The sequence below is a fragment of the Staurois parvus genome, unplaced genomic scaffold (genome assembly GCF_062004578.1).
Source record: "Staurois parvus isolate SC_StPar_1 unplaced genomic scaffold, SC_StPar_1.0 ptg000575l, whole genome shotgun sequence".
Lineage (NCBI taxonomy): Eukaryota > Metazoa > Chordata > Amphibia > Anura > Ranidae > Staurois > Staurois parvus.
The window spans coordinates 4925807-4939287 of record NW_028318371.1 but is presented as its reverse complement, the minus strand read 5'-3'; the positions used below and the strand labels follow the sequence as shown (position 1 = coordinate 4939287).

The following is a 13481-nucleotide window of genomic DNA, read 5'->3' as shown; positions in this document are numbered from 1 at the left end:
TCCCCCTTGCTATTGTACAGCGCTGAGCAAACCCTTTGGCGCTATATAAATACTGTATAATAATAATAACCCCCAACCTGAACCCCTAGAGCTGACCATACACTATACAATCTGTTTCGGATCTGCCAGCAACTACTGTATGTAATGCGAGGGTCTGCCTGGATACAATATGAGTGGATTGCTCATGTCCGGCTTTATATGACATACTTTTGGTAAATCTAAGGCTGACCACACTCTACACCACCAAATCTCCTTTAGCTTTACCAAAACTATCTCCTATGAAGACAAACTTAAACAATCCTCTGAGTGCCGGTTCACACATATGTGGATTGGATTGGTTTGAACCGCATCCAATCCGCATGACATGTGACATAACATTGCTTCCTATGGTGCCTGTCCACATAGGTCCGGTGCACTGGCGGTGACAAGGAGTCATGTGCGATTTCTGAGCAGTGCGGTCCGGTTCAGGTGCGGATTATAGGCTACTGACTTCTATGGGAACCGTTTCTAAACCGCACATGTGTGAACGGGATAAAATCCTGACCCGAACCTTTCCTGAACCTGATGTAAACCTGATCTGAACCGCTGAACAACTACTGTGCCAATTAGCTGTGAATCCTGAGCTTCAATCCGCACCGCACATGTGTGAATCAGCTCTTTATTGGGTCACATCAGGCAGACCCGTATACTACACAGCTGATGGGAGATCTAAAGGTTATTGTACAATCAGATTGTATAGTGTGTGGTCAGCCTAATGCTAAATACCCCCCCCAAATCTTGCCTTGTTGGGTGTGGAAGTGATGGAGGACACTCTCCTCGGCTGAGATCTACCAGATCTACCGATTGAAGAAATATGTTATCTCTACAAACGGTGTCATCCTATGAACCAGATTCACATTTCTCAGCAGATTTCACCAGATTCAGGTCAGATTTCCTGTCATATGATCATTTTACACGTCTCCTGACCCCCCCAGAGATCTTTATACGACCTTTTATTACTGATAACCCGGCATGGAGGGGCTCAGTGAAGGTGGTGGTGAAGGTGTGGAGGTGTCTGATGGGGTCACACAGATCATAAAAGGACAGCTGCCCGGCCTCATAATCCACATAGATCCTGACTCTATCAGGGGGGGTATCGGGAGATATGGGGATTGGTTTATTATCATGTGATAGATCACACTTACTATCATACTTCCACAATCCCCAGGACTTGTTATTATATCCAATCCCTGACTGCCCTCCTCCCCTCTCTATACTGGGATAACACATCCCGACTATGCAATATTCTCCCTCACTGACATCCACTTCCCAGTAATGTCGCCCCGAGGAAAAACTCCGACTGCTTAATACCTGTTCCCAGAACTGAAATCTCTCTGGTGTTTCTGGACGATTCTGCCATCTATCTGACCAGGATGCAGTTTTCATGTCATCTGATATCTGTAGTTTATTATGAGCTGTGTTCACATCCAGTAATAAGTCTGAAGCTTCCTGTATATTGAAGCATACATTTCCCCCTTTTATCATATCAGATATCCCTGTGTGTAATGTGTGTGAGATTCCAGCCACATCCAGATCCCCTCCATCATGGAGGAGTCTATCATGTCTCTCTCTGTCCTCATCATCTCCCTCCTCAGTATCACACAAGTCCCCTGTGTCTGATTCCTGGAGGACAGTCAGGGGGTCGGTCATGTTACACAGCTCCTCAATGTCCCCCATCTTCCTGGACAGATCCTTCTTCTTTATCTCCAGTTGATGGATCATCTCAGACAATGGACATGAAAGCCGCTCTTCCTGGCTGGCGATCTCCCTCAGGACTCTCTTCTCCAGGTCCTCCAGTTGTCTCCTGAGCTCTATGAACAGGGCAGTGACTCTCTCTGTTAGGATGAGAGAAGGAGAAGAAGCGCCTCTAAGTGCAGCATAACACTTTAATGAAGATGAGAAGTAGGAACCCTCCCATGTATGAGGTACAAGTAATGCATGAAATAAAGTGGTGTGGTGTAACATGGGACAGGAGGGGGTTGTCATCGGTGTCACTGAGCTGTCATCGGTAACAATGTGTCAGCGTTCCGCTGGAGCAGCGTGGTGGCTGGAGGGGGACAGCTGTGGAGCCGGCGTGCACGTCCTCCTCAAAGGCGGCTGGAACGCAGCGACAACGTGGGCGTGATGACGTCAGTTACCCAAGGTGCACTGCGACGCGTTTCGGAGCATGCGCTGGCCTGGAGAGGCGGAAGTGCGCTCCTTTATCAAGCCGGGGGAAGTGGGAGTCCGATAGTTGTATATATACGGAGTTAATCCTCAGAGGGGCTGATTGGCAATTAATTAACCAATTGTTTCAGCAATAATGTGATTCTACCATTGTTGTAAGGTGACACTGTGTGGTTCAAAGAGTACGGGAAGAGAATTAAAATTGTAAATGGATGAAAAAATAAGAAGTTATTAATAATGAAAAAAAAATGGTATGGGAAAAAATGAAACGGGAAAATGGAAAACAGAGGAAATGAAAAGAAAAAGGAAAAAAAATACATTTGGTTATCAATATTTATAAAATGTGAATAGAAATGGTCAAAATGAAAAATAATAATGTAAAATCAAATGAAATTATATATATGTAAAAAATAAAATACCGTATTTGCCAGCGTATAAGACGACTTTTTAACCCATGAAAATCTTCTGAAAAGTCGGGGGTCATCTTATACGCCGGTATACGGCGAGCTGGTGTCAGGGCGGCACTTTTTCGAGGGGCGGCGTAGTGGCAGAAGGGACACTAAGTACAGGGGCGGGCAGGGGGCTGCTGTACCTTACCTGGCTCCGGCTCCGGTCCCGGTCCCACGACGATCCGGTCCAGGAAGCGCGGCTGCTCCTTCTTTCAGTTCGGCTGCTCGATGGTCGCGCGGCGCTCGGCTCCGCCTCCTCACCGGTGATTGGGCGCCAGCACTGGAAAGGCACACAGGCGACCAATCACCGGCGAGGAGGCGGAGCCGAGCGGCCCTGCGAAAATCGAGTGAGGGAGCGGCCAGTAAGTGTGCAGCAGCACCATGCTGTGACACTCTTGGCATTGGCACCATCCACGACCTCTTTATTTCCCGCTCCCTCAACCTCCTAGCGATCACAGAAACCTGGATCCAGCCCACTGACTCTACCTCCCCTGCTGCACTCTCCTACGGAGGTCTCACCTGGACCCACTCACCCAGGCCCAACGGTCATAAAGGTGGTGGGGTTGGTCTGCTCCTGTCACCGCAGAGCACCTTCCGAGTCCTCCCAAACCCCCCCCTCCCTATCCTTCTCCTCCTTCGAGGCCCACTGCGTCTGACTATTCTCCCCAACCCCCCTGAAGATTGCTGTGATATACCGGCCTCCTGGATCCATACCCCGCTTCCTGGATGACTTTTCCTCCTGGCTACCCTTCTTCCTCTCCTCTGAGCTACCCACCATAATTCTTGGGGATTTCAACATCCCTGTCAACCTCGACAACCCGGATACAGCCCGTCTCCTCCACTTAACCTCCTCCTTTGCACTTGCACAGTGCATACAATCCACCACCCACTCCGACGGTAATATCCTTGATCTTGTCTTCTCCAACCACTGCGCTCCCCACAACCTCACTAACACCCCCTTCCCTCTCTCTGACCACAACCTGATCACCTTCTCTATCTCCTCGTCCTCCAACGCCTACCCCTCCAAATGTCACACTATTACCAACCGTAACCTCCGCAACCTTAACCCTGCCCCCCTCCACTCTGCAGCTGATCAACTCCATGACCGCATCCTCCCCCTGTCCTGCCCCAACTTGGCTATGACTGCCTACAACAACACGCTGTCAACAGCCCTTGACTCACTAGCGCCTTTAACCACACGCAACATCAGACCCCGACCACTCCAGCCCTGGCAGACTGATCACACTAAAACCCTCAAACGACACAGTCGTGCCCTGGAGCGACTATGGCGCAAAACCAAATCCCAACAAGCCTTCACCCGCTACAAATCTGCCTTCCGCACCTACACCTCCTCCCTCCACGCAGCCAAACAAGCCTACTTCCTGACCCTCATCAAGACCCTCTCCTCCAATCCTCGCCGACTCTTCTCCACCTTCAACTCTCTACTCTCGCCACCCCCACCTCCACCCAGCACCTCACTCACTGCCCTTGAGATTGCCAATCACTTCAAAAACAAGATTGACACAATTCGCAAGGACATTGCCGCAACTCACACGCCCTCTCAACCCGTCCCCTCTCACACAGCTACCCCCTCATCCCCCCTCCCCCTCAACATTATCCGCAAGGACTTCGTCACTGCTCAAACTCCCTCCAACCCCATTCTCCCTCACTCAGCTACCCCCTCATCACCCCTCTCCCACGGCCCCACCACTGCTCTGACCTCCACTTCCACCCCAACCTACATTCCTCATACTGAAGCTCCGCCAACACCCCGCACCTTTGACCTTACTACCATCGAGGAAGTCTCCAAGATCCTCTCTGATGCCCGCCTCACCACCTGCCCCCTCGACCCTATCCCCTCACAATTCCTACGACCTCCCTCCCCCTCCATCCTACGCTCCCTCACCCACATCTTTAATCTCTCCCTTTCCTCTGGCACTTTCCCCTCCCCTCTGAAACATGCACACATCACCTCCATACTTAAAAAGCCCTCCCTGGACCCCAATGACCCGAACAACCTCAGACCCATCTCCCTGCTCCCATTTACATCTAAACTCCTCGAGCGCCTCGTCTACACCCGCCTATGCTCTCACCTCAACGACAACCACCTCCTCGATCCCCTACAGTCCGGCTTCCGTCCCCTACACTCCACTGAAACTGCCTTACTCAAACTCTCCAACGACCTTCTAACCGCCAAAGCTAATGGCCACTATTCAGTGCTCCTACTCCTTGACCTCTCTGCGGCCTTCGACACAGTTGACCACCCCCTCCTCCTCAAAAAACTACACTCCCTCGGCCTCAGAGATTCTGCTCTCTCCTGGCTCTCATCCTACCTGTCACAACGCTCTTTCAGTGTTACCTATAATGCTACCACCTCCCCCTCACTTCCCCTCTCTGTTGGGGTCCCTCAAGGCTCTGTCCTCGGGCCCCTTCTCTTCTCCATCTACACCTCCTCCCTTGGCCAACTCATACACTCTCACGGCTTCAACTACCACCTCTATGCCGACGACACACAAATCTATCTCTCAACCCCCCACCTCACCCCCTCGGTCTCTGCCCGAATCACACACCTACTGAGCGACATATCAGATTGGATGTCGCTCCACTTCCTTAAACTGAACCTCTCCAAAACCGAGTTTCTTGTCTTCCCCCCAGCCCGGACACCACCCTCCATTGACTTCTTCATCACATCCAACAATGCCAATATCAAACCCACCCTGCAGGCCAGAGTACTTGGTGTCATTCTGGACTCCAACCTATCCTTCCAGCCCCAAGTTCAATCTTTAACAAACTCGTGCCGACTCCACCTCCGCAACATCGCCAAAATCCGCACGTTCCTAACCCCAGAAACCACTAAACAGCTCATCCACTCCCTCATCATATCACAACTCGACTACTGCAACTCCCTCCTCACTGGCCTGCCTCGCCGCTGGCTATCCCCTCTTCAGTCCATCCTGAACACGGCTGCCAGACTCATTCACCTTTCCAACCGCTCTGTCTCCGCCACCCCCCTCTGCCAATCCCTCCACTGACCTCCACTCAGTGTCCTCCCACTGATACCAACGATGGGGCACTATTCCTTCCACTGATACCAACGATGGGGCACTATTCCTTCCACTGACACCAACGATGGGGCGCAATTCCTGCCACTGATACCAATGATGGGGCGCTATTCCTCCCACTGACACCAATGATGGAGCACTATTCCTCCCACTGACACTAATGATGGGACACTATTCCTCCCACTGACACCAATGATGGGACACTATTCCTCCCACTGACACCAATGATGGGACACTATTCCTCCCACTGACACCAATGATGGGGCGCTATTCCTCCCACTAATACCAATGATGGGGCACTATTCCTCCCACTAATACCAATGATGGGGCACTATTCCTCCCACTGACACTAATGATGGGGCACTATTCCTCCCACTGACACTAATGATGGGACACTATTCCTCCCACTGACACCAATGATGGGGCACGATTCTTCCCACTGACACCAATGATGGGGCACTATTCCTCCCACTGACTAATGATGGGGCACTATTTCTCCCACTGACACTAATGATGGGGCACTATTCCTCACACACTGACACTAATGATGGGGCACCATCATTGGTGTCAGTGGGAGGAATAGTGCCCCATCATTGGTGTCAGTGGATGAAATAGTGCCCCATCATTGGTGTCACTGGGAGGAGTAGTGCCTCATCATTGGTATCAGTGGGAGGAATAGTGCCCCATCATTGGTGTCAGAGCGAGGAATCGTGCCCCATCATTGGTGTCAGTGGGAGGAATAGCACCCCATCTTTGGAATACCATACTGAAATAGCATACCATATTGAAATCAAATCTGATGTTTTTCATTTTTATTTGGTGTGTGTTGGAAGGGGGGTAGTCTTATACGGCGAGTATAGCTCAAACCCTATATTTTAACAGGAAAAGTAGGGGGTCGTTTTATACGCCGGAAAATACGGTATATAAATGTTTATATATATTAAAAAATATATATACACAAGAAATTATAAAAAATTATAAAATAAAAAAAATAAAATTAAAATATATGAAAAATATATACATTGGGAAATTAAAAAATAATAAACTGTAAAATTAAAAAATTACAAAATTTAAAAAATAATCAATGAAATATAAAAATGAAAAATAAAAAATAAGTAAATAAATAAAAATAAAATAAATAAAAAAAAAAATAATAAAAAATAATTGAAAATTAAAAAATAAGAATTAAAATAAAAAAAAAAATATATATAAAATTAGATATGTTGCACACAATGGTGTATGCTTGGTGAGATGGCTCATCAATTTAGCTAGTGTCATAGGATGTGAAGATCACCTTGCAACAGTGGTATATAAAATAATTAGATGAGTAAAAATGCAGTATAACCATGGTAACGGTAATGATGATAATCAAATACTGTAGAATAATGACAATATTACAAATATAAAAAGAAAAATAAAAGTATTATTATTATTACGCAGGATTTATATAGCGCCAACAGTTTGCTCAGCGCTTTACAATATAACGGGAGACAATACAGCAACAATACAGTTCAATACAAGAGGGATTTGAGGGCCCTGATCCTGGGAGCTTACAATCTAGGAGGGAGGGGCTAGTGGTACAAAAGGTAGTAACTGTGGGGGATGGACTGGTTGGAAAAGTAGAAGATTCCATTATTAGCTGAGGGCAGGATAGGCTTCCCTGAAGAGATAGGTTTTCAGAGATCGCCTAAAAGTGAGCAGAGTAGGCGATAATCTGATAAATTGGGGTAGAGAGTTCCAGAGGATGGGGGAAGCTCCGGAGAAGTCCTGGAGATGAGCATGGGAAGAGGAGACAAGGGTGCTAGAGAGTAGGTCTTGCGAGGAGCAGAGAGGACGGTTTGGGTGATATTTAGAGACAAGATTGGTGATGTAATTTGGGGCAGAGTTATAAATGGCTTTATACGTTATTGTTAATGTTTTGAATTTTATCTGTTGGGCAATGGGAAGCCAGTGGAGGGATTGGCAGAGAGGGGTGGAGGACACTGAGAGGAGGTCAGTGGAGGGATTGGCAGAGAGGGGTGGAGGACGCTGAGTGGAGGTCAGTGGAGGGATTAGCAGAGAGGAATGGAGGACACTGAGTGGAGGTCAGTAGAGTTATTGGCAGAGAGGGATGGAGGACACTGAGTGGAGGTCAGTAGAGGGATTGGCAGAGAGGGATGGAGGACACTGAGTGGAGGTTAGTGGAGGGATTGGCAGAGAGGGGTGGCAGATACAGAACGGTTAGTAAGGTGGATGAGTCTGGCAGCAGCCTGCGATGAGGTCGGCCAGTGAGGAGGGAGTTACAATAGTCAAGGCGAGATATAACAAGGGAGTGAATAAGTTGCTTAGTGGTTTCCGAGGTTAGGAACGGTCGTATCTTGGAGATGTTGTGGAGGTGAAGTCTACATGATTTGGACAGTGATTGGATTTTGGGCTGGAAGGACAGATGGGAGTTCAGGATTACACCTAGTACCCTGGCATGAGGGGAGGAACTGATGATTGTGTTACTGATCTTGATGGAGAAGTCAGGGGAGGGGGCACGGGCTGGAGGGAATACTAAGAGCTCAGTTTTGGAAAGATTGAGCAATGCAAGAGGAGACTGAAGGGGTGAGGTGAGGGGTAGAAAGATAGATTTGCGTGTCATCAGCATAGAGATGGTACTTAAAGCCATGGGAGTTTATCAAGTGACCAAGGGAGGAGGTGTAGATGGAGAAGAGAAGGGACTTGGACAGAACCTTGAGGGACCCTTACAGAAAGAGGGAGTGAAGAGGAGGAGGCCGCTTTATATAGGTAACACTGAAGGAGTGCTGTGATAGGTAGGAGGAGAACCAGGAGAGAGCAGAGTCTCTGAGGCCAAGAGAGTGGAGTTTTTTGAGGAGGAGGGGATGGTCAACCGTATCAAAAGCCACAGAGGTGTAAAGTAGTAAGAGTACGGAGTAGTGGTCATTGGTTGGGATGAGTACGGAGTAGTGGTCATTGGTTGGGATGAGTACGGAGTAGTGACCATTGGTTGGGATGAGTACGGAGTAGTGGTCATTGGTTGGGATGAGTACGGAGTAGTGGCCATTGGTTGGGATGAGTATGGAGTAGTGGTCATTGGTTGGGATGAGTACGGAGTAGTGGTCATTGGTTGGGATGAGTACGGAGTAGTGGTCATTGGTTGGGATGAGTACGGAGTAGTGGCCATTGGTTTTAGCTGTTAGTAGATCATTAGTGAGGTTTAGTAGGGCGGTTTCAATGGAGTGTAGTGAGCGAAAGCCAGACTGTAAAGGGTCAAGAAGGTTGTTGTCGTTGAGGTGGGAGCTCAGGTGATTGTAGACTAAGTGTTCTAGGAGTTTAGAGGTAAATGGCAGCAGGGAGATGGGTGTTAAGTTGTTCAGGTTGGTGGGATCCAGGTAGAGCTTTTTAAGTATGGGAGTGATGTGCGCATGCTTTAGAGGGGAGGGGAAGACACCAGTAGAGAGGGAAAGATTGAAGATGTGAGTGAGGGAGCATAGGATGGAAGAATAGGGTGACCGTAGTAGTTGTGAGGGGACAGGATCCAGGGGGCAGGTAGTGAGACGGGCTTCTGAGAAAACCTTAGTGACCTCTTCGGTAGTAGCAAGGTCAAAAGAGGAAAGTGTTGAGGGAGGTTTAGTATAAGGTATGCTAAGTGGGATGGATGTCTGTGCAGTGGCGATGCCCCTACGAATTGCGTCAATCTTGTTTTTGAAATGATTTGCAATCTCATGAGCAGTGAGTGAGGTACTGGGTGGGGGTGGAGGTGGAGAAAATAGAGAGTTAAAAGTAGAGAAGAGACGATGAGGACTGGATGACAAGGTATTAATAAGGTAATAATAAATAAATGTAGGTACGGGGAATGGAATTATTAATTATTTATGAAGCAGTGGGGGGATGATGCATAGATATGATCACAATGTTGTGGTAGAGGGACCATATAATCTGGGACGGAGTTGGGAAAATTCAAATATCGGAAAAAATAATAATAAAAAAAAAAATAGAAAGATTAGAATATAAATAAAAAATTGTTAGACCTGTTAGACCAGCTGACTTTTCTTGTACTTTTCCCTTACGTTCCTGCAGACTCTGGACTCTTTTCTCCGTCTTCTCTGTCTCTGTCATCAGTTTCTGCAGAACGTTTCTCAGTTTCTGTTTCTTCTTCTCAGAAGCCTCATCCAGAGTCTCCACCTTGTGTCCCTGGTGTTCTCCATCCAGCCTGCAGGACACACAGATACAGGCGGCATCTGCAGCACAGTAATATTTAAGAAGCTCCCTATGGATGGCGCATTTTCTGTTCTCCATGGAAGTGGTGGGGTCAGTTAGGACATGTTCTGGTGACTTGCTGTGGATTCTCAGGTGATTATCACACAGAGAAGCTTCACAATGCAGACAGGATCTAACAGCGGGTACAGGAGAGTGAATGCAGTAAGTACAGAAGATTCCAGTCTTCTTCTCATCTGGCTGAGTAGACCGGAAGGTCTCCACTATGTTACGTAGTGTGATGTTCCTCTGCAATGCAGGCCGATCCTGGAACTCTTCTCTGCACTGAGGACAGGAATAACCTCCAGACCCCTCCTGTGTATCCAACGATCGATCAATACAGACCCGGCAGAAGTTGTGACCACATCTCAGCATTACAGGATCGGTATAAATGTTCAGACAGATGGAACAGTCCAGCTCCTCTCTCAGATCAGCAGACGCCATCGCTGACAGCAGAAGAGAGAAATGAAAGTGAAAGTCTCCAACACGGAAAATCTAAAGGTCGTCTCACATTTCTCAGCACAGGGCGGGGCTGAGCTGGTGTTGCAGTTTTATCTGCAGGAATTTTGTGGATAAAGCAAATGTTTATAAATTAAAGGGATATATTCCGACATTTGTGAACTGATCTCTGTTTTTTTTATACGTCATTGACTTTTAAATAGTAAATTGCATCTGCAGACAAGACATAAAACTGGGTTATATACCGCAGCGTGAAATGCTATTGGCATGTTTCTGTTTGTTGTATTTTGTGGTTAAGGCTGAGTTCACACACAAAGTTGTTCTCCACCCCCCTCTCTCCCCGAGAGAAGAAAAGCAGCCGTGGTGAGGACACCGCTGGACCTAAGGACAGGTAAGTGTCTGTATTTTACAGGTCAGAAGCTCCAGTTTTTGCATTTGCTGACTTTAATTTTTTTTTTGTTCAGCTGGAACTCCGCTTTAACAACACCCCAAAAGCAGGTTGCAGAACATATTGCATTTGCTTGAATCAGATCACATGGGTATGAACCATGGCGGGATCTAGGGGGGTGCTGGGGTGGGCTATGCCCCCCCCCAGATTGCAGCTGCGCCCACCCAGGCAACCCCCCATGAATACTGTGCCCAAGCAGGGTTGCCAAACCGTTGGTCAGGGAAGCAATCTGTAGGGGCGGCTGGCTGCATCTGCCAATTCTCTGTGTCCCAGACTCCAGGTAACCAGCTCTCCCCTCTCCCCTCTGCATAGACAGGACTTGATCTGCTCCAGCTGATCCCGCCCCTCTCCTTCGGTCTGCCCCGCCCACACAAGGCTAGTGTGGTGCCTCAGAAAGGGAATGTGGGCGGGAGATATGAAATCCAGCCCCTGGAAGCTCCACCCTCTCTGCATGATTGATGACTCTGCCTGAGTCTTCAGATCCCAGCTTGGGGTGAGTGAGCCCTGCTCTATGACTGACCTGTCCCCATCTTCCTCCCTTCTCCCCCTCCCTGTTCTAGAAGGTTTTGCAGACATGATTTCATGTCTAGGGACACCTGAAGTACTATTGCGGATGGCTGACCGACTACTAGTTGGAGAAACTGAGAGATATTTAACGCACACGTCTGCCATGCTTCTGTTTAACCCCCTCCTGCCCACAATCCCTTTAAGAGCTCCTTCACACTAACTTTGGTCTCTGAAGAGCAACCTGTGTTCAGATAACTCTTCAGAGAGCATTTGGCAGGCAGCAAGGAGGTGTTGTATCTCCTCCTCACCACCTTCTTTAACCCCTCGCCCTCCTGAGGATTCCCCCCCCCCCCTTCCTGACCAGGCTATTTTTTGTGTTTCGGCGCTGTGTTACTTTAACTGACAATTGCGCGGTCATGCAACGCTGCACCCAAATGAAATTTATGTCCTTTTTTCCCCATAAATAGAGCTTTCTTTTGGTGGTATGTGATCACCTGTGCATTTTTAATTTTTTGCGCAAAAACATACTATTTTGAGAAAAAAAAAACGTATTTTTTACTTTTTGCTATTAAACATGTCCAGTAAAAAAATTTCAAAAATCAAATTTCATCATAAATTTAGGCCAAAATGCATTCTGTGACATTTCTTTAGTAAAAATTGTTTTTTACTAGTACTGGCGGCGATCAGCGACTTATAGCAGGACTGCGGAGGGCATTCTGACACTGGGGGGGGGGGGACTAAGTGCCATTGACACCCCAGTGACACCAATACAGTGATCAGTGCTAATAAAAAGCACTGATGCTGTACTATTGGCACTGGGCAGGAAAAGTTTAATTTGAGTGGCAATCAAAGGGTTAACTGTGTGCTGGGTGTGTTTCACTGTACGCATGCTGCTATGCAGAGCCATACAAAGCAGTGTGCAGGAGCCGACAGGGGAGAGATCTGTATTGTTCACTTACAGTTCTCTCCCTTCGTCAGTAATTCTCCTCGATCACCGGGTACTGGCAAGTAATCACCTCCCGCGACCCGGTGATTGACAGCCGAGGCTGCGAATAGCGGTGCGGGTAGGTCACATGCGCCCCCTACCCGGAACTGCAGAATCAGGTATACATACATGTGATTTTGCGCACCCGTGGCACCCTGTAGCAGTATTACTGATCTAGGGCGGACAGGAAGGGGTTAACCCCTGGAACGCCACATTAGCACACCGCAGCCGTATACATTGCATGCAGTTGTGAGGCGCTTACAGAGCAGCCCCATTCACTGGACTAGAACACGGTTATCAGGCACTGTGCCCACAGAACGCAACAGAGGGGATCATTTTTGTCATGGCCACGAAACAAAGAATCACAGTGGCCGCGTGTTGTCAGCCGTCTGTAAATTTACTGATGGTTTGTAGAAAAACAGACACTTTTCTCCTGTCCATAAATGCGGACCGGAGAAAAGAACCCTAAAAATCCCCTTGTCATCAGCTCTGAACTGCACATGCTCAGTATGGAGCCGTCCTATTAGAGAATTGCCAGGCTCGGCCTCAGGGTGTGGGCGGGTCCGGGTGTGGGCGGGTCCGGGTGTGGGCAGGTGCGGGTGTGGGTGGGTCCGGGTGTGTCCCTGTACAATGACATCATGGCACTTATCAGGCATGGCTTATATTCACTCGCTCCACCGCAGGAGTTTCGGCTGAACCTGGCAGTTCACTGATTGGCTGGCTCTGGAACTGTGCATTTGCAGTTAAGATCCAGCAACAAGGGGATTTTTTTAAAGCCTTTTCATGCCAGCCACCCGCCAGTGGTGAAAGGGGCACTCTGCCTGGCTCTCATGTAAGGGGGCACTCTGCTGTAAGGGGGCACTCTACTTGGTTCTGATGTTAGGGGGCACTCTGCTGTAAGGGGGCACTCTGCTGTAAGGGGGCACTCTGCTTAGCTCTGCTGTAAGGGGACACTCTGCTGTAAGGGGGCAATCTGCTTGGGTCTGATGTAAGGGGGTACTGTGCTTGGCTCTCATGTAAGGGGGCACTGTGCTTGGCTCTCATGTAAGGGGGCACTTTGCTGTAAGGGGGCACTCTGCTTGGTTCTGATGTTAGGGGGCACTCTGCTGTAAGGGGGCACTCTGCTT

The 13481-nt window shown here is 48.4% G+C and overlaps 1 protein-coding gene across 2 annotated transcripts; it reads right to left on the bottom strand.

Moving 5' to 3' along the window:
• Positions 1 to 945: 945 nt before the first annotated feature.
• On the bottom strand, positions 946 to 10399 carry LOC149450369 (E3 ubiquitin-protein ligase TRIM39-like). Of its 2 annotated transcripts, none has more exons than XM_089692062.1 (2): positions 9730 to 10399; positions 946 to 1874 (listed from the first exon to the last, which is right to left on the bottom strand). In XM_089692062.1, exons 1-2 carry the CDS (start codon positions 10397 to 10399, stop codon positions 946 to 948), a joined length of 1599 nt encoding a protein of 532 aa, XP_089548188.1. The 2 variants fall into 2 exon arrangements, with proteins under 2 accessions (XP_089548188.1, XP_089548189.1); XM_089692063.1 differs by having other exon boundaries at positions 9739 to 10399.
• Between the last annotated feature and the right edge of the window lie 3082 nt (positions 10400 to 13481).